Genomic DNA, 19,599 nt, shown 5'->3' with positions numbered 1-19,599 from the left:
CATCTGGTCTGCCTTAAGGCGGTTCCTATATAAGGGCGGCGCGCGGGCTGTGCCACCTCATTGTGTGCTTGTCTCCGGTCGTAGAGGTTGTGTCGTTGTGAGTGTGCGGAGCACCTCCCCACGCGGCGCCGACCCGAGCAGTCCCCCTCCCCTGGCCGCCATGGCTCTTTAAGGCGGCAGGGCCAGCGGCGGCATCGGCCAGTGCAGCAGGCGCAGCAGCAGCGGCGGCGGCCCCAGCACATCCCCGGCATCTGCAACCATGGCGTGAGTATTATGTGTGAGGGATGGCTGCTCCCTCTCCTTCGTGTTGATAGTCGCCCTCTTCTTATCCCCTCTAAGTGGGCTTCTGGGGCGGGTTTATCACCTCTGTGGTGATCGGTGGTATCTCACGGAGGGCGGGGGGAGATACCTAGGTATACCGAATAATATATAAAACACTTGAGTATACCAAAACGGGTGCGGGGAGAAAAGATCTTTGTGGGGCTCAACATCCCGAGGGCGGCGGGTGTCAGAAATGGCAGGAAATGCCATTTCGGAATAAGTTACGAAGAACGTCCATGTCTCCTTTCGTTCAAGAAACCTCGATTCCAAAATGCTTAACTTTTTATTCGTAGGGGCTTCGTGGGAAATTAAGTAAAAGCAGTACATTCCTAGGGAGGGTTTTTTCCCGCCCGCGAGGGGAAATGCTGTACCTGGTGGGAAATGGGGCACTGGAGGTATTGGGGTTTTGAGTATCAGTGCCACTCTGGTGTTGATAAACGAGGGCTGTTAACAAGCTGGCAGCAGTGCTAATACCAGATAACTGAGTACTGTAGCGTAAAGCCTGCCCTGGTCACGGGGCACGAGTGAGCCCTGTGCAGGGTGGGCGGCTGCCTGCGGTCGGTGCTGGAGCCGCGGTGGAAACGTGGCACGGCACAAAATGGCGGCCGGATCGCGAAATGGCGGCGGGTGGGCGGGGCCCGTCCCTGCCCGGCCATGAGGGAGGCGGGGGACGCGCAGCTGGAGCCCGCACCCGGCTGTGTTCAGCCTGCTGCACGGGAAGTACCACCGCGTTTCCGAAGCGTCAAAGCTTTAAAAGGCTACTATGTTGGTCAAACCCAGTACTCATAAGTTTAAGTTCTGTTGGCAGGTTTTTCACGGCATCGCACAGCAGCATTGCTGTAGTCGACGAAAAGACCCTCTACTTGACCACATCCTTTGACGTCAAAGCGTTAAAAACTGACGAAGATGAGCTTCTTGAACAACGAGATGCTGTTGGGGGATTCAATATCCCCCTTCAGCCAGCCGTGTTCGGTGGCTGAGGAAGGTCTGGGACTCCTAGATGACTACCTGGAGGTGGCCGAGCCCCTCGGTTCGCATGGGTTCTCCAGCGACAAGGCTAAGGCAGTCTCCTCCAATTGGCTTGCTGTGGACAGTTTAGGCAACACCATAGATAGCAGCCAGGGTAAGATATTATTTATTTGCATGAAGTGCATCAGTTATAGTGGTACATAATAGTTTATTAATGTTCAGGTTAAAAATAAATTGCTAGGTTTTCATAAATGTGAAGGCAAACTCACATGCGTTACCTCTGCTTGGAAAGCGCGTTTACCGCGCTGCTTACACAATACAGAATTGCTGGTTATGGTAAAGTGACACTTCTATTGCCCTTTTAGTAACATACCAGTTGCTAATGGTACTGTTTCCTGGCAGAGGTCACAAGAAAAAAGCATGGTCGTGTGTTTCAAATATCTCTGAATTCTTCTGGTCTTTGAGTAAGAGGGTTGGAATGTTGCAACAACTGACTTCTTACATTGTACCCCGTAGTCTTTGGCAGTTCAGTGGCAGGGTATTTTCTTCTGATGGTTTTCTCAATGTAAGAGGGAAGATGCTAAATAATGATGAGCTGCTAGGTGATTTTCAAAAGCTTGAGTTGCGTTGGTTGATAGTTTACCAAGGTGATTATTTTTTTTTATTGTGCAGAGGATGCCTTCTCTGGCATGGAGTGGATGGTGGAGAAGATGGATCTGAAGGAATTTGATTTCGATGCCCTGTTAGGTATGGAACATCTGGAAGCCACCGTCTCACCAGACGAGCTGATGGCCACGTTGGAAGACACGTGTGATCTCCTATTTAATGCTACCATCCAGGAATTTCACAACAAAGAACTTCCACTGATAAATGACCTAATCACCCATGTCCCCGAATCTCCAATTGCAGCAGATCCAATGATCCCATTGGCTTCTGCTTCCCTTTGGTCTTTTCCCCTCTCCCCAGGGTCTCTGACTTCCACTCCAGACCACTCATTTAGTTTAGAATTAGGTAGTGAAGTGGATGTTCTGGAAGGAGAAAGAAAACAGGAGTGCCCTGCTGTTGTGGTAGTGATCACCAAGTCCGAGAAAGAGGAGGAGAACCATTCCGATGATAGCGGAATATGCATGAGCCCAGACTCCTACCTGGGAACCCCCCAGCATAGCCCCACCACTTCAGTTGGATCCCCCAATGGCAATCAGTTGCCTGCAGATGCCACCTGTGGCTCTGTGCGGTCCAAACCATACGATCATCCTGCAGAGAAGGTAGTGTCAGCAAAGGTGAAAGGAGAAAAGAAAATAGATAAGAAACTGAAAAAGATGGAGCAGAATAAGACTGCTGCCACACGTTACCGGCAGAAGAAGAGGGCAGAACAGGAGGCACTGTCTGGGGAGTGCAGAGAGTTGGAGCAGAAGAACCAGGCCCTGAAGGAGAAAGCAGATTCCCTTAGTAAGGAGATTCAGTACTTAAAAGATCTGATAGAAGAGGTCCGCAAGGCCAAGGGCAGAAGAGCTAGGGTCCCTGAATAGAGTAGTCAGCAGTGTTGATGTGCATGTATATAAGCTTAATGCTAAAGCTGTGTATTGCTGTCTAATAAATAATTTTATAGTAAATGTGCAATGATGTGAGATTAATGGGTACCTGTAAAACAAGATTTGCACCACACCTGGATGCAGGTATAAGCACAATCATCTGTTAGGTGTCTAGCAGAGAATGCAGTGTGACACCTCTGCTGCTTGTTCTGCTGAGCAGTGGATGTTGTACAAGTGCACAAAAGTGCTTTGAATGCTTAATAAAGTGTCTCAGTTTAACTGCCACCCTCTAATTTCCATATATACTAAAATAGAGGATCATACTGGGGTACCTTGGGTTTTTCAGCAGCAAACGTATAAGCCTGATTAAAGAATTGAGCTGGGGGAGTCACTGGAAGATAAACCTAGGTAATACACAAGGTCAGTGATGTTGCATGGTTGGGGGGAGGGATGTTTTCAGACTTGAATAGTGTGTCAGAAGGATAGTCCAGGGTCCAAAACCAAAACTAGAAACATGAAATATGCAGCTTGCTGGAAGACAAGTCCAGAGCAAGCGGTGGTCAAATGCAATTTGGTTTGTCATGTCTCTGTTGGTCTTGGAATGCCCTAAGTGGCAGGAGGTATTTCCTTGCCCCAGCTGGTGGGGTTGGCTTAGGAGCTCCTGTCATACTGAGGTGGGCCAGGTAGGCAGGGTTACTGTAGCACTCTTACTGATCAAAGACACTGGTGTACCAAAGTAAAGATTTGGAGTTTTCTTCAGCTGCCCACTGACAAGTCAAATTTTAAGGTCTAAGCATAAATTTGACTCTTCTACCAAGGCTGCAACTTGAGTTCAGCTCTAGTCCTGACTAAGCTGGTGCACTGAGGGTGCTGGTGTGCTGGAGCAGCACCTGTGTGTGCGGGGGCCAGGGTTCCTTCAGATTTGGGATGTGCCATTTTCAACTATTTTTTTGTTCAGTTGTGGTTTTTTTGGCCACTGATACCCCCATTTAACAGCACCTAGTCCATCTGGCACATGGACGTGCACATCCTTTCCCAAGGAGTTGATTCCTTCTTACTTGCACTGACATGGCTCAGTGAGCTACCCAGGTGGGGCACCTGAACATCCCAGTCTGGCTGGCACATACACACAGGGTTCCAGCCAGTGTTGGGAGTGGGGAGGGAAAAAGTCTTTAAAGGCGTTAGAAAATGGCTTGTCCAGTTGCAGCTTGGTGGGGGTCCTGGTTTCTGACACTTGAGCTTGTTATGTCCTCGAGTTGGGCTGCAGTCCTCCAGCCCTACTTGTCCAAGCCATTAGCTGACCATGGGATAAACAGCCATGTGCTCAGGGACCTTCTGTGTGAAGGCTCCTCCAGCAGGCAGGTGAGGCAGGTAACTGCTGGCAAAGGCAGCTGCCTGCTGGCATGGAGGGAGGAATGAGCCAGGCCCTCCGTGGTGTCTTGACCTGTCCATGCTCACAGCTGGTGCCCAGGTGATGCGATGCCATTTAAATTAAAGCGAGAAGGCTCCGTGTCAGGAGTTAGGGCTCATACCACGCTGAAAGTGGTATGAGTAACTAAGACCCTCCCCTTGGGTTTTATGAGACAATGAGTTCCCTGTGTTTGAGTAGTCTCTCACCTCCTGGGAGAGGGCACTGACTACCATGTGCTGTATGGGATGCACTGCAAACTGGCAGGCACACCAAGGTCTTGCTTTAAGTGCTGCTTTGTTCTCCAGAGCTTACTGGAGACTGCATGCAGGGACAAGGGACTGTTGTGTTTTGAGAGTTAGACAGATGTAATAGGTTTTTTTTCAGATCAGCTGGACCTGCCAGGCTGGGGATGGGGATAATTAGAGGCAGAAAAGCCCAATAAGCAGGATAGGCTTTGCCTTGATGGGTCAAATCTGCACCTGAGGTGACAATGTGCTTAGTCTCAGCTGAGCCACAGAAAATATGATAACTGGTATGAGTGCAGGGAAAACCTCTCCTCTCTATACTGATAACCCTTTCCCACCACAGGGCAACCACTTCCCTTAGAGCCATAGCAACACCTGCTTAAACTTGGCAGCAGCCAGGGCTGCAGGGACGGTGGGTGTATTTTGTAGCCCTTACTCAGTTCTTCAAAAGCCTGAAAAGATTGTCAGCACATAGGTAGTGCTGTCTGTGAGCCCCCCCTGGCTAAAATCAATTTTTCTTTGAGTCCATACTCTGCAGGCAGATGAGACAGTGTCTGTGCTGTCCAGTAAATACACGATTCTGGTTTCTACAGCCTTCCAGAGAGCATGTAGCTCCAATTTACCAAATTACATTCACCCTAGGGAAGGAAGATCAGAGCTGGAACAGGCAAGTAGGAATGCGTGACACATCCACGCTGCTTTCCTCTCTGTAGCCGTGTGTGCGTTTTATAGAACTCCTTGCAGGAGAATCAGGAACCTGCCCTTGAAGAGCAGTCAGCATCATCCCTGCTTGCTGAGCCTCCGAGCTCGTGGCTTTGCAGATGCAGCCAATATGGCAACCTTATGCAATGCCTGCTGAAATGACGCCGTGTTTCCATACTTAGAAACTTATTTAAGATTTTACACAGGCTAGAGATTAGAGCTGACTCTTCCTCTGTGTTTTTTATCTAGACTTTTCCTCCAGGCTTGCGTTAGGCACAGCCAGCATCACACCACTGGGCTCTGCAGCCCAGCAGCTTGTCCAGCCTGCAGCAGGAGCCGAGGAACACCGAGGACACCATCACATAAACTCCAGCCCACAGGATAAAAATTCTGATAGCCTCCTGGCTGGTGACTGATTTTACATTCTGCAAACTGCAGGGGTTGTCTCCTTTCTCTCACAGCCTCGCAGAACAAATGTGCCTCATTGAATCCTTGTGGCTTGCATACAGTGTGATACCAGGTCCAGAAATATATTGTAGTGCATGAAATGCAGGCTTTACCCATCCCTGGAGGAGCCCAGTTCTTCTACATCCTTGGAAACAGCAGAATTCCCCCAATCTACATTATAAAAAAGCTATTTGAATCTGAAGTTGGCACAGCTGATGGGATTTCTGTCTCAGTTATTTTTCCTCTAAATTAAGAGCAGTGGAGTTCACACACACAGCATGTGTGACCCTCAGGCTCCCGATCCCTTAGCAAATTTTGTGCTTCATGGTAAACAGGAGTCCAATATTCCCCCATGTAACCAAACAAGCCCTGGCGATTCACTGCTCACTGAGCTGCTCTGACAACCTACAGCCCCTTCTCAGGAGCTGGTTTCTGCTGTTGTCATGATATTTATAACCATCTTCCTCTTCACCCTGCCTTTAGCGAGAGCCAGGCACTTGCACTTCTCTTTCAAAATGAAAAGAGGAAACCATGACCGCTGACAACTTCTTCACATGCCTGTGTGGAGGATCAGATACACCTTTGCAGCACGCTTACAGAAACAAATCCACAGCTGCAGTGTTGGAGAATGAAGAAAGAATGATGATAAAATCTTCCAAATAGCTTTTGCTCTGGCAGAAGGCCCAGAAATAGCTGCAAGGACAGCCTGTCCTTTGGGAAATGAATGCTCCTCCAGTGCTCCCAAGCTGGACTATAGAAAGAAAATGTGGGTTATACTGATTGAAACAATTTCACACAGTGGTAGTCCATTCATAGCCTTTTTTTGGGGGTGAGATATCTATAAATTTTTGGCCAGAAAATACCTGCTTTCTTTATCTTTCTATAGACTTAGGCCTTCAGGAAAAAAACAAGGATCTATATTATCCTTCCTACAAGCATAATTTCCATCTTGTGCATACTAATTTTTTTTTAGTATGGTTCAAGTAGTGTCTGGAGATACCCTACCTTCCTCTGTCCTCTTCCTATGTTCACAGCCTTGCTGTGCAGTCCAGCACATAAACTCCTGTTACACTTCATTTCTAGCACAAAGGTAGTCTTGGGGTCTTACCATGAACGTCCCTTGCTGGGCCAGAAATGCTCACTTTTGCTGACTCTCCCATTGAAATGCTTCAGGCCCTGTGAATTAACAGAGGAGTTCGGTCCCCTGACCTAGGCAACACTATTTTGGCTCCTCAGGTATCCCAGGTATGCTGCCTTTGCATTATTTTTGGTGCACTCATGCAGAGTCACAAGCCACCGAATGAAGCTAGCTCTACCCACAAGCTCCAGTTTCCCTATTACAGAGGTGCATGTTCTCCAAGCAATGCCTAGCTGCCTCTCATTTCTCCTTCAATTGCTCTTTTTCTCTCTTTTACACGTACACACCCTGTTAAGAAATGGCAGGGAGCGAGTTCCAGGCACAGCAGATGCGTCAGCTTAATTTATATAGGGCAGAGAGCCTCCTAGTTCTGTAACTTCTCTGCATCTCCATTGCAGTGTACAGGCAGGCAGAGAAAGAGCCCTAGTCTTTGCCTCCCATTAAAGGAGATAAATGATCTTGCTGGCACGCAAGCAGTGCAGCTCAGGACAGACCAGCTTGGCTGGATCACTGGTTAACCCTGCCAAAAGCTTATTCCTTCAGAAAAAGGTGTGTGTAGCTCTGTAGACAGCTGCAGAGCAACCTTCATGCTTTTTATGTCCCCTGCCCCCATTGGTTAGTGGTTGGCACTGTTAATCCTATTTAACGTAACTATGGATAGACATGCAAACCTTTAAGCTGTCTCAAACCTACTAACCCTTCAGTCTGCCTTGGCTGCAGTTCCACATTTTGGGCTGTAAGCAGACATTAGGCAGCCTGCCTTCTTTCATTTTTAGTTGAATCGATGAGTCTTTGTATCTCAAAATGAGAAACTTCCTTTGCTGTAACTTTTATTTTCTGGGTTATTTAGGACCCTGCTGCCGTGAACCGTTTCTACAATAACTAGTGCCCTACCTGAGGCGTTCAGGAGCCTGTCTGTGCTGCAGGTGCTGGTGCTGTGTTGATCATCAGCAAGACTGAAATGGAAGGCAGTCATGGAAAACAAACCAGAGGGTGAGATTGCCAAAGGTTTTTAGGACTTTCCCCCCTCCTTGGTTTTCCACCACAGCTTTTTCAGTGTTTTAAATCTCATTTGCCTGAGCAAGTTTTACAGTCTGTCTTTGTTCATTGGTGGCCAGGTTTTTACCACTTTGTCATTTCAGAGGCAAGAAATTGGTTAGTGCCCTGAGCAAACATGTTTTCTTGGTTTACAATTGCAGTCATTCCCCCTCTTGATGCACATATAGCACTGGTAGTAGCTGTTGTTGCTTTCTATGGTAAGGAAGTGAAGACCTGCTGGTACAGCAGAGGCTGTATGGGCTTACATTAGCTTGTACCCGTTGGAACAAATTGCCTTTTTTGCTTTCCATTCACATAATGAGGGAGCAATAGGCCATTAACAGGCTTGATGAATCTTATTCACACTAAGCTAGCTCAAGACTGAGCATCTGGGAACTATTCTGCTTCCTCTAAACAGTTTCCCTGGAAAGGTTCTACCACATTAATAACACTCCAGAGCTTTTATTTGCATTTATATTAAAGCTGCTGCAGCCACCTCCCATTCTGACTCCCTGCTGCATGTGGGTGGAGATACACTGTAAGATGGCAACCTCCTCCTTCTTCTCCAGCTCAGCTACCTCTATTTTCTGCTGCAGGATGCTCAGCTGGTGTCGCAGAGCTGGGAAGAGAGCCAGCAGCCTGATGAGCTCAGCCAGCACGCAGCCCTCGTCCCACAGCAGTGGGACACATCCCTGTGCTGCTGTTCACAGATGCGTGGGAATGAAATGCTGTCCAGCAGGTCCAAAGGTTATGGGCTGCAGCCTGTCAGCTTCCAGCGTGGGAAACTGAGGCTGGAGGACAACCAGAAAAAGAAGCTATGGCAGCTGCTCCTTCCCTAACCCCCTCTTCTCTCTTCCACTGGGCAGAAAAATCTGGCTGCAAAGAACTGATAGATCACAGAATCATAGAATGGGTTGAGTTGGAAGGGACCTTAAAGGTCATCTCTTTCCAATCCCCCTGCCATGGACAGGGACATATTCCACTAGACCAGGTTCCTCAGAGCCCCATCCAGCCTGGCCTTGAACACTGCCAGGGATGAGTAGGTTGCTCCAAGGTAGCCACCTACTGGGGTTCCAGCATAACAAAGGAGCTGGCATGCCCTGGGCATGGCTAGACCATAACATAAGACAGCTGGGAGTACAAGAAGGTGCTCAGCTTTAGCTCACCACCAAGCATGTGCCTCAGGCTGATTCCTGTTCTCCCTTCTCACTTGAAGACATTTCCCCCAGGGGCCAACACCCGTCCTTATCTATCCAGTATGCAGATGGCACTGCTCTTCTTTCCTAGGAGCTCATGCCCTGCCAGACAGGGGGAAAGTCAAGGCTGGAACGTTTGTTCTTTGCCCTTGCAGATCTAGAGCCACCCATTCACTTCTGCTTACTTTTCCTTCCTCCTACTAAATAATTTATTGAAGGATATTGTTGGCTGTACCACCAAGTTTGGTTTCAAATGGCAAAATTCAGTCTGTCAGGTAGCTTCACCCTCCTCAACAACATAATGCCTCATGGCAAAAGCCTCGAGAAGTATGCTGATCACTTGTGTTGGCCCTAATAGTCTTTCCAGAGGGTAATGAGAGCTACCATCCAACTTTTTAACTTCACTGATCTGGGTGTTATTATCCTCAGGGAGAACTGCTCTGGGCCTCACTTTAAAGTTCCTCATTGACTCTGAAAGGAGAGCTTTCCTGTTTGTTTATGTTTGCAAGCAAACAAGCTGAGTTTTGTACAAAGAATGAACTTCATTACTCTCCTGCTCTTTTCTGGAGCAAGGATGGTTTTGCTTTCCTCAGCCTGCAGAAGGGTCCAGGAGCCAAACAACCACAGAAATAAGGGTGTGTAGGAGGAACTGGTAGAGGAGGTGCAGGAGATGACATGAAGGACATCTGTAAGGCCACAGGAAATTCCAAATACTGAAGATAAAGGCTCAAAACAAAATAATACCCCAGAAATCTACCTCTTTTGATCAAGTTGTGGCACAATCAGCTTTTAAGAAGCTGTAGTTCTTTTTTTTTTTCTTACACTTTTTAAATTTTGGGAGCAAGAACAGACTGAAAAAAAGGGAATTGCTCTTTGAACTGTTCTATATTTACACTTTTGGCTGCAGATAGTTGAACTTGATCCTATTACAAGAAATCCCCTCCCATGTGCTATTGCACAATTTCCAGTACATACACTTCAGTATGTTCACTCTTTCCCCTGTCTGGACCTCATACATCTGAGCGACCTTCCCTCCCATGCAGACAAGTGTGAAAGAACTCAACAGAGGAGGCACAGATTTAAGAGGACAGCGCCAGGAATCAAGAGGGCAGGGAAGGGATAATGAATTCTTGCCAGTGCTGACATCAAGCAGCTGCTGCTCAGGTCAGCCAAGCCCCTTGTAAAGCTTGGCATTAGCCCTTCTCCTTACCTGTTTTTTTCTGAAGGAAACACACTTCCAATCTTCTTAGGTAAGGAGCAGGAAAGGGCAGTGGCAGGAGCTCCCCAGAAGCACACTGAGTGGTTTAGTGAGGAAGCTTCTGTAACAATACTCCCACCTGCTGGGCCTTGTTTGTTACAACTGGGAATTTGGCAGTAGCTTGAGAGAATACAACTTCCCTTCAACCCAGCACCACAGCCTCAGGTTCAGATTTTAACTTGATGCCGAGACTAACATTTTGGTCACAAGCCCTCCTGGCTACAAGCTCTGGCAACATTCAGCAGGGGAGCCCTCCTGGCATGGCTACATCTTCGTGGGATGCTCTGGTATAAGCATCCAAAGGACAACTTTGTCTGACAGCTCTTCCTTGGAGAGAGGGGAGACCGTAAGTAGGCAAAACGGAGAAGTCATCTCCATTCCACTGCACTCTTTGAAGGCCTCAGCATGTCAGAGAGAAGATTAAATATATGTGTCAACATGAATCAGAGAGGCCATTCACACAACTGAGTCATCCTAAAGACAGGAATGCTTGGATCAGAACAATGACACAGTTTGTCTTCATCAACTGTAGCTTGTCATAATAATCGCTATTACAAAGGCAAAGAGAGACAGCGTCTGCAACAATTATTTAATCAAATTACATATAAAATGTTTTTGCAATGACTGAAAGACCTGACAGGGGTTGTAATAAGAACAGAAACTGCAGGGTTTCTCAGGTTTAACAGTCTTTCAGAGCATCCTACCCTTCCAGGGATTTATTAGTGCTGGTCCAAACACTTCTCCATTCAGATACACTACTTTAAATACCCCCTGCCAAATTACACAGATAGCAGAAGCCTTACATCCTGAGGAAGGGGAACAAGATTTGTATTTGGCTTGGTCCACCCTTCAACATTAAGAATGCAAGACTTGCCGGCTGCAGGAAGATAATTATAAGGTCAACGCATCTCAGAGCCAAGAGAACCTCCGTGGCTTTAGCTGGCCAGTAACAAGTTCTGCACAGATGCAGAGCTGCCCTGCAAGTCTGACATGGAAGTCCTCGCTGGCAGAAGGGCATCTCTGATGTCCCATCTCAAACACGATGAGGAAATGTCCAGTCCTGCGTGCTGAGCACTTAGCTGCAGAAAGACCGGAGCTGCAAGAATTCCCGTCACGTTGTTTACGGTATCCCAAAGTATTCTCTCTCAAATTTACGGAAATCTTCCTCAGTAAAGACAGTGCTTTCAGGCTTCTTCTTTTCTGCCTTCTCTGGAGGCTGATCTTTGGACTTCCTGCCTCTGTTCTGAGCAAGAACCTTCAGTCAATACAGAAATGGAAAAAACAGCAGTCATTGTTATCCAGACCAAACCACAAAATAGCAATTTTCAAGCTCACCTGCAGCATCTCTGCTATTCTACAAGTACCCTGCTATATCCTGGAGTGCCTCCAAAGAAAAGTGAGAGGCAATCACCGATGTTAACCAAAGCAGGTCACTGGGACAACAGTACATATCAATTTGGTATTTGGAGTCAAATATGAAAACTTCTCTCTGTAGTAACAGTCAAAGAGATAGAAATACTGATTTCAATTCAGATCTTTCTGAAACTATGACCTTCTTTTATCATCTCTCTCCATGAGACAACTAGAAAACTGAACAAAGTGGTGGAATTCCCTCAGCATTTTCTAATACACCATCACCTCCTTTCACAATCTCCAGCTTTAGAAACACTGGCCTAAACTACCTGATTTGTTTATGTAAGTTAACAGCCTGTATCTCATAAAAATAGCCCAACACTAGCAGTGTCAGCTATCCTCCTCTTCAAATCCTGGCATGGGACTACCTTTTGGGAAAGACCACTGGCTTTCCCAAAAATTCTCAAGTTATGAGAAACACCATTCAAGATGCTACAAAATTCCTATTACATGAGCCAGCAGCACACCTGGTTCCTCATCAAACAGCCTCCAGCTACAGAGAGGGCCAGTTTGATTGACAGTAAGGAGAAGGTCTGAACCACGGCTTCTTTGCCACATGAAGCTATGAAATCTTTGGTAATTAAGAAAAGCCAACAGTTGTCAGTACATTTGAGGAACCTAATCTAGCGGGTGGCATCCCTGTTTGTGGTGGTGCAGTTGGAACTGGATGATCTTTAAGGTCCCTTACAACCCAAATCACTCTATCATTCTATGATCTTAACAAGTATCAGAGAACAAAATAGGGGACAACATATCAACAAGAGTTTAAAGCTTACTAAGTTATTTTTCCAGTGCACACAGAAATTCCTCAAGGCAACTTGTAAACAGAAAATTAACTTGACTCCCATTCACGTGTGTTCCTTAGTGGAAACAGATCCCCAAATAGAAGTTGGTCTTACTTTTTCTGTGATGGCTTTGTCTGCAACAAGTCGTCCCTTCAACATGTACTGCAGGTTTTCTCTCAAGTGATTCACAGGCTTCTTCTTATGATACTCCTCTGGGACAAAGCAGAGCGGGACAAAACACATCAGCTGCTCATCCAGGCAGCTCACAAGGAGACACACAGGCGGATCAGCGAGGCACCGGGATAAAGACACCGCTACAGCTCGGGGATAGGGGTGCGCCCTCAAATCAGGCTGTGTTTAAATGACACCAAAAGGGCATCCGGGAGGATGGGAAGGGATGGGATACAGCGACCGGCAGGGTGGCTGCGGGACATCACAAGGGGACCCGGTGCGAGGGCTGTGGAGAGGCCGGGACTCACCTATTGCCGACTTCACGACTCTCCCCTTGACCGTGGCCTTGTTCCTGCCGGGCTCCGGCGCCCTCTTCCTCCGCCTCGCAGCGCCCGCGACCCTGGCGCCATCCCGGCCCCGCTGGGCTCCCGGAGGCACCTTTCCCTGCCCTGAAGCGGGAATAGAGACGGAGTTACTCCAGCCGGGAACCACCCGCTCCCCGCCCGCACAGCCCCCGGCCCCCGCGGGCTCACCCGGCGGCTCCAGCAGCTCCAGCCCCCGCCGCAGCAGCGCCGCCGACATGGCCGCGCCTCGGCCGCGCTTCCGCCCGGCCCCCGCAGCGCTTCGCCGCCTCCGGCCCCCACAGCGCCCCGCTCCGGCCCGGAGGGCAGAACAAGCTCTAGGGATGCAGTAAGTCCCGGTGTTGATGGACGTCTAGGTACCACACTGCTAACTTGGCAAAAATAGGTGCCAAGAGGATGGTGCCAGACTCCTTTCGGTGGTGCCCAGCGACAAGACGATGAGCAATGGCCATAAACTAAAGCACAAGAACTTTCACCTCAACATGAGGGAGAATTTCTTTACTTTGAGGGTGGCAGAGCAGTGGAAGAGGCTGCCTGGGGAGGCCGTGGAGTCTTCTTCTCTGGAGACATTCCAAACCCACCTGGCCACGTTCCTGTGTCACCTGTTCGAGGTGACTCTGCCTTGGCAGGGGGGTTGGACTAGATGATCTCCAGAGGTCCCTTCCAACCCTAACGATTCTGCGATTCTGTGAATATGTCAAGATTATCTCAAGTCAGGATGTTCTTTGATGTAAGATCTTTGTATACTTTCAAGCCTAATCAACAAGAAAAGAGACCTAATCAGTGGAAGAGGTGGCAGTGAGTATCCCTTAATCAAGAATGTCCTGGAATTTACAACCTTTAAGGAGTAGTAAATCACAATGTTGTTGTATGTCATTAGAACAGATAGCAATTGGCATCCCTTACTCGAGGACATCCTGGAACTAACGAGCTTCAAAGATGAGGTATGTCTATGTATACATTGCTAACTCGGCAAAAAATGCTCAAGTACAACTCAAGTATGTTCACTGTAATACTAAAAGTCTTGCCTAGAGGTCAAAAAGACCCCTGCCCAAGTGAAAGCCCTTCCCTCAAGCATGCATAAAGGTTAGCTGGGCTTATGTAACTTATATGGAAATTACTGAGAGTAGAGGGTTTGTACATGTAAAGTTACTAACTCTGAACATCTGTGTATAAATAATGGTGTGGATAGTCCAGTGGGTGTGCTTGATCTGTGGAATACCACCAAGCACCCAGGCTTGTGTAACTCTGAAATGTGCTTGTTGCCCACCGGGTAACAAATCCTATTTTGTGACAATACAAGAGGCAACCGCCACCACAGGGATAATAAAAGGCCAGGAAGAAAGGGAATGGTGCCATGTTTTTTCTCAGTGAGGTCCCAAAATCCAGGTTTAACTTTGTGCTAGACTCATCAGGCAGAGAGGCTTGCTCTGCCATAAATTGCATCTTCTGTTCAGGGTTACTTTAGTCTATTTGTTTAATGCTTCCTTCTCCAGTTTTTACCTCTCTAGAGACTTGATGCTAATGTCTGCTAAATTTAGCTATCATTTGAATAAAGCTTATTCAATTATAGCCAGTGCTGGCAGCAACAAGCTGACACTGGAGGAGAGAGGTTTGTTCTCCCTCAACAGGTCCTGCAGGGAGAAAGTGATACAAATGGCTCTCATTGTTTCTCATGGTAATGATTTTTAACGGGCACTGATAACAGTTAAACCTCAGTTTATTAAAAGGCAGTCATTCTCTGGAAATTGGTATCCAGCCCCTGCAGATGTCACCTCCATGCCTGTCTTTTATTGTTCATTCTCTTCTGAACCCCTCCTCGGATGGGTCCCGGCATCCTGTGTCAGTTTCTGCTGATGGTGCTGACACACTTTTCTAGACAGGACTTACTTGGTGTTTATTCCTGGCTTCAAAACTGGAGAACATTAACTGCTTGTCACTTTTCACTCTTAATTTTCTTTTACAGTAATATGAGCCTTTTTTTTTTTTGATTGATTTGGAGGGCCGGTCACTGGGTATGTAAAGCAGAGCACTCCTCCATTTTCTTGTTTTCTTTTTGTAGCTGGTGGAACATAGAGCTTGCTCAGCTCTTATTCCCTGACAGGTTTGTCCTTCCAGTTTTGTGAAAGCTCATAAAGTTACAAAGAGGTTATTGTAGTTTTGCAACGGAGAAGCTGAACAAACCATGAGTTAATAACCTATTGGTGAAATTGAAGAAACCAATAGAGAGTATTCTAGTCAGCAGAAAAGTTGTTATTGCTTGTATACTCAGTTTATCTTTATCTTGGTCAGAGCGAGATAAATGACAGCTGCCAGTGATCTCACCATGGAGAAATCACTTTCAAAAATACCTCCTCAGTCAAATGCTCTCTTTTAGCCCCTAAAATACAATTTACAGGTTCTTTGTAAGCTGGTCATGGTTACATATTGCACAGAATATTCAAGATAGCTTATTCTACCAATTAAACACTACATTTGTATCATTTATTAGGATTAACTAATACATTTTTACACATGCTTTGTGTCAGAATGGTGCAACCTCATAATTGCCTTATGCGAGTACCTGATGCAAAAACATCTTTGCTACCAACACTGCAAAACATGTTTAACAAATTAGTGTAGTAGAAGGTGCACTGATTTATTATTCTGTTGATGGAAAATATGTGCCCTTTTCTACCTCAAAAGTAAACCATTACCAGTACCACCTCATTTCCATTTCTGTTGTGCCAATTAATAAAACTCTCAGTTATATAAGTCTCTCAGAAAATCTGACTCCCTTCTTATTAAATACCTTCAGTAGGAAGGAATCGTAATACAGGCAATGCCTCCTTTGACCAGCAGACTTGCAGTGATTTTAGTCAGCAATTACCTGCAGAATAAAGTTTAATGAGCGCACAGGGGTCACTTTGCTGAGGAGGGAGGGAAAGGCACTTCCTTTAACTGCATTCGCAGACTCCTGCCTCAGTCTGGTCAGGCTCTTGGAGCTGGTTGGTTCACCAAGAAGTTAAATGTATGCATGCTTTGTGGTGTGACTCATTCCCCAGGTTTGGATCTGTTACCAAAGATTGTGGGCTAACATAGGCTATGGGTTTTTTAACACTTTGTGAAATCATGTACGTATTATTAATACATTATATTTCTTCAGCTCCTTTTAACAGGACCTGGCAGCTTTTCCCAGGGCATGATCAATGAATGTCTCTCCTAACTGCGTTCTGGCTGCAGTTGTGCTTGGCCTTGCCAGACATGGTGATTGTAGCATCTGTCATGTCTCTGTCCAGGTGACTTTGGTATGACCAAGACCTGTCACGTTCCTTCAGGCAGAGGTGCAGAGTCTTCCCTTGCTCTTCGGCTTCAATAGAGAATTATGCTCACATCTTTTCCCTGCACTGCTAAACAAGATAATTTTATTGACTTACTTATATTAGGAATGTATAATCATCTCTTGATATGAACTGACTTTGCCTGTGTATATATGTTACTTTAAGTCTGTATATATGTCGAATTTAGGCATTTGGATCACATAGTCTCTTCTATGTGTCATAAACTGTAAGATATCCTCTGCTGACCTTAGAATAAGTCAACTACCTGTATTTGACAAATCTGCTTTATGCTGAGCACAGCATATTAAATGGTATATTTCTCTTTACATGAGCTTCTATGGCTTTATCACTCTCTCAATGATGATATGCTCCTTATGCTGTCATGATATATATATTTAACTATCCCTTTCTTTTACTGAGTCACTGTTGAAAGCAGTTGAGCAGACACTACAAATACCTTTTTCCAGACCAGTACATACTATTAAAAATTTAATGTTAGGAGACCTTGTGTCTATACAAAACCAAAAAAATTAAAAAATCAGGATTTAATTATATTGTTTTAAAGCCTCTACTCAAATTAAAATTTCATTCAAGATGAATAAAATTAAAATTTCATCACTTTGTAATTCCTCAAAAATCAGTTCAGTTAGCTCTTTGAAGTGCTTTGGGGAGAGAATGAATGTCAAATGGTCTTAATTTAAATGTAAAACATCCAAATAAATCACCATCTTAGAGCCTGAATAATCTAAGTCTGGATGGCAAAATCCACAGGTGCTGCGTTTCAGATTGAGAATGTCTTTCTTGCCGAGAGTTAAACTATCTTTGGAAGCTTTCTGACACTAATGTCCATGTTCTATAGCTTTCTTTAAATCTCACTCCTCAGCGGGTAGCCGGCTTTTCAATTACAAATAACCCAGCACACAGATCAGTTGGAGTTTTAAGTAACTTCCATACGTGAATATTATCAGTTCACTTTCTGCTTGCTTTCTTATGGCATCAGAAAATGGGAATTTTTCCTGTTTGAATGTGTTGATGGAGTTTCTGGTTAATCTTGGAGTGACTTCTACTCCCTGTTATTCTTGGCTTTGGAAGATGTCTGATTGGTTTGTTCCACTTTATCACTCTGTACTGTACGCTAATAAAGATGTAACTGATGTTCATGTCTAATCATATTGCTGTCAATGGCAGTTCATAATAGCTGTTTGTTTGCTCTTACTTTATGTTCCAGCTTCTCGATTCAGGAGGTTACATAGGAGTCTCAGTCTGAAGGAATACTGTGAAGAATGTGAGAAAACAGAAGCTAAGGGCAGCATTAGAAGTAAAATATAACAATCACAAGCATTTATTTAGTTTAGGGCTTTTTTAAAAAGCAGTCTTATGATTTGGGGAAATGGGATCCTGATGTTTAAACACTTTGTATTGTCCACATTGACACATATATCTGTATATTCTCTTCCAAAATGAATCAGACCAATTTTTGAGCTGATTTATAACAGATTTTCACCTCAGCATGTTTCTTCATATGTGGATTGTGGAATGTGGTTTGCTTTAAGCAGCTGTCCAATTTTACCACTTTCCACATTCTGTATTTTCTCTTGAGCAGCAATATCTAAAGTTGCTGTCATTAATATTTAGCTGTGTTTGCTGACTTGAAGCAGTTTGTGTTGCGGTCACTGTTCCTACAAAGAGCCCTGGGTCACTGCCTGCCCTGTACCTCGAGTGCACAGGAACCTTTGTCCTTTAACTATGTGACATGCCTTTGAAAAGCAATTTGACTTTCTGGCCTACTGAATTCAAACAAGGGCTGCAGAATGCTTTAGTTCACACACTTGCATGGATAAGTGTCTAGTTACTTTAGACTGACAGAAAATCTTTTAATCTGATTTGTTTTTTTTTTTAAATCCAGTGCAGATACCAACCTCTTTCATTCACTTTTCAGTGACCTCTTCCAGATCACCACGAGTCTGGCTCTGCCTTGCACAGCTTCTGCAGATAAGGTTGAGATTAAATCAGCTTCCCACCACACTAAACGCTGCAGTAAGAAATGAACTCTGACCCTGAATGAGACAAGAGTTAGTGTCCTCCTACACAGATGAGATAAGAAGGCACAAAGATTAAGCAACTCTCAACATATACTTGTTCTCCATCTGGTTTTTTTGCTCCAAATGGGAAGAGAACAAGCATCAGTAGCTCCGCTGATGCTCTAGGAGCCCACTTCATAGACAGAGGTAATATTTTTAAGAACATAAATGTTTTATTTGGAAAAAACCAAACAAGTCTTCTTCAGGGCTTAGAATACCAGAAGAAAGCATTTTGCTAGTAATATTTTTGCATATAATACAGAGTTGGTGTCACAAGGTTTTTGTGGTCAGAAAATTTGCCATCCAGACTCACAAAAATGCCTGAACATTCAGTGTCCTCATACTTTCTATTGTTCCCTGAAGGGAAAATTATTTTAAGAAGGGCGTCTGCTGGTCTTGTATACCTCCTAGAGCGGAGCACGCAAAATGGGTCTGCAGATGAAGGGGAACGATTTCCCTCTCTGTTTCCCACCACTATCCTTAAATTTTCAAAGCAATAAGTACTAGAAGGATCTCAGGGCTCAGAGTAATTGACTTTTCCCTGTTCCTTCTGTGGGCCACAGACATGGGTCTTCCTCCTGACCTCCTCACCTACTTCATTCCTACAGAACAGGCTCAGGGAGACAGACCTTACCGCCACTGTTTCCCTCAGTCTAGAAGGTCAAAAGCTATCCCGCTGTAGTTGCTTTTCCTTTTCCGTAAAAAACTTGGAAAAGAGGATAAAGATCCTTTGGTGGAGCAGGGATGGGCCTGAGTGAACAAGAGGTAGGAGAGCTGCAGACCAGGAAGTGCTAAATGCTGGAGAATGGGTGTAACAGACGGTGGACAAGGGAAAGAGTCGCAGGCAGGGCTTGAAGAGAATACAAGTTTGCTTTAGAGATTGCCAGGCTGAATGAAATGCATTGTAAAAAGGTGGGTAAAGCATGGACAACACCTACTGCCACATGTACACACTGGGGGTTATGGAATAACTTGAGAGCTTTGGGGCCCTCTCTTGCTTTTTAGGGGATCCAACTTGGGTTTTTTTGTCATTGTTGTTGGGGTTTTTGTTTGTTTGGATTTTTGTATGTTTTGTTTTTTTTTGTTTTGTTTTTTTTGTTGTTTGTTTGTTTGGTTTTTTTTTTTTTTTTTTTTTTTTTTTTTTTTTTTTTTTTTTTTTTTTTTTTTTTTTTTCCCCGGGCGGTTGGGTTTAAACAAACTTTCAAAATTT

General features: G+C 45.4%; 2 protein-coding genes across 2 annotated transcripts; one reads left to right on the top strand and one right to left on the bottom strand.

Annotated features, from left to right (window-relative positions):
* The first annotated feature begins 40 nt into the window (after nt 1-40).
* On the top strand, nt 41-2,910 carry ATF4 (activating transcription factor 4). The gene is made up of 3 exons (XM_017823453.1): nt 41-264; nt 1,130-1,444; nt 1,963-2,910. The coding sequence occupies exons 2-3, from the start codon at nt 1,228-1,230 to the stop codon at nt 2,817-2,819; spliced, it is 1,074 nt and encodes a 357-aa protein (XP_017678942.1). The 5' UTR covers nt 41-264; nt 1,130-1,227; the 3' UTR covers nt 2,820-2,910.
* A 7,922-nt stretch (nt 2,911-10,832) lies between these two features.
* RPS19BP1 (ribosomal protein S19 binding protein 1) lies at nt 10,833-13,211 on the bottom strand. Its single transcript, XM_017823299.1, has 4 exons — nt 13,160-13,211; nt 12,935-13,075; nt 12,570-12,667; nt 10,833-11,512 (listed from the first exon to the last, which is right to left on the bottom strand). The coding sequence occupies exons 1-4, from the start codon at nt 13,206-13,208 to the stop codon at nt 11,378-11,380; spliced, it is 423 nt and encodes a 140-aa protein (XP_017678788.1). The 5' UTR covers nt 13,209-13,211; the 3' UTR covers nt 10,833-11,377.
* Nucleotides 13,212-19,599: the final 6,388 nt, after the last annotated feature.

The sequence above is a fragment of the Lepidothrix coronata genome, unplaced genomic scaffold, assembly GCF_001604755.1.
Source record: "Lepidothrix coronata isolate B3197 unplaced genomic scaffold, Lepidothrix_coronata-1.0 Scaffold102, whole genome shotgun sequence".
Taxonomy (NCBI): domain Eukaryota; kingdom Metazoa; phylum Chordata; class Aves; order Passeriformes; family Pipridae; genus Lepidothrix; species Lepidothrix coronata.
The sequence above is the reverse complement of the archived record's forward strand: the minus strand, read 5'-3'. Positions and strand labels throughout refer to the sequence as shown.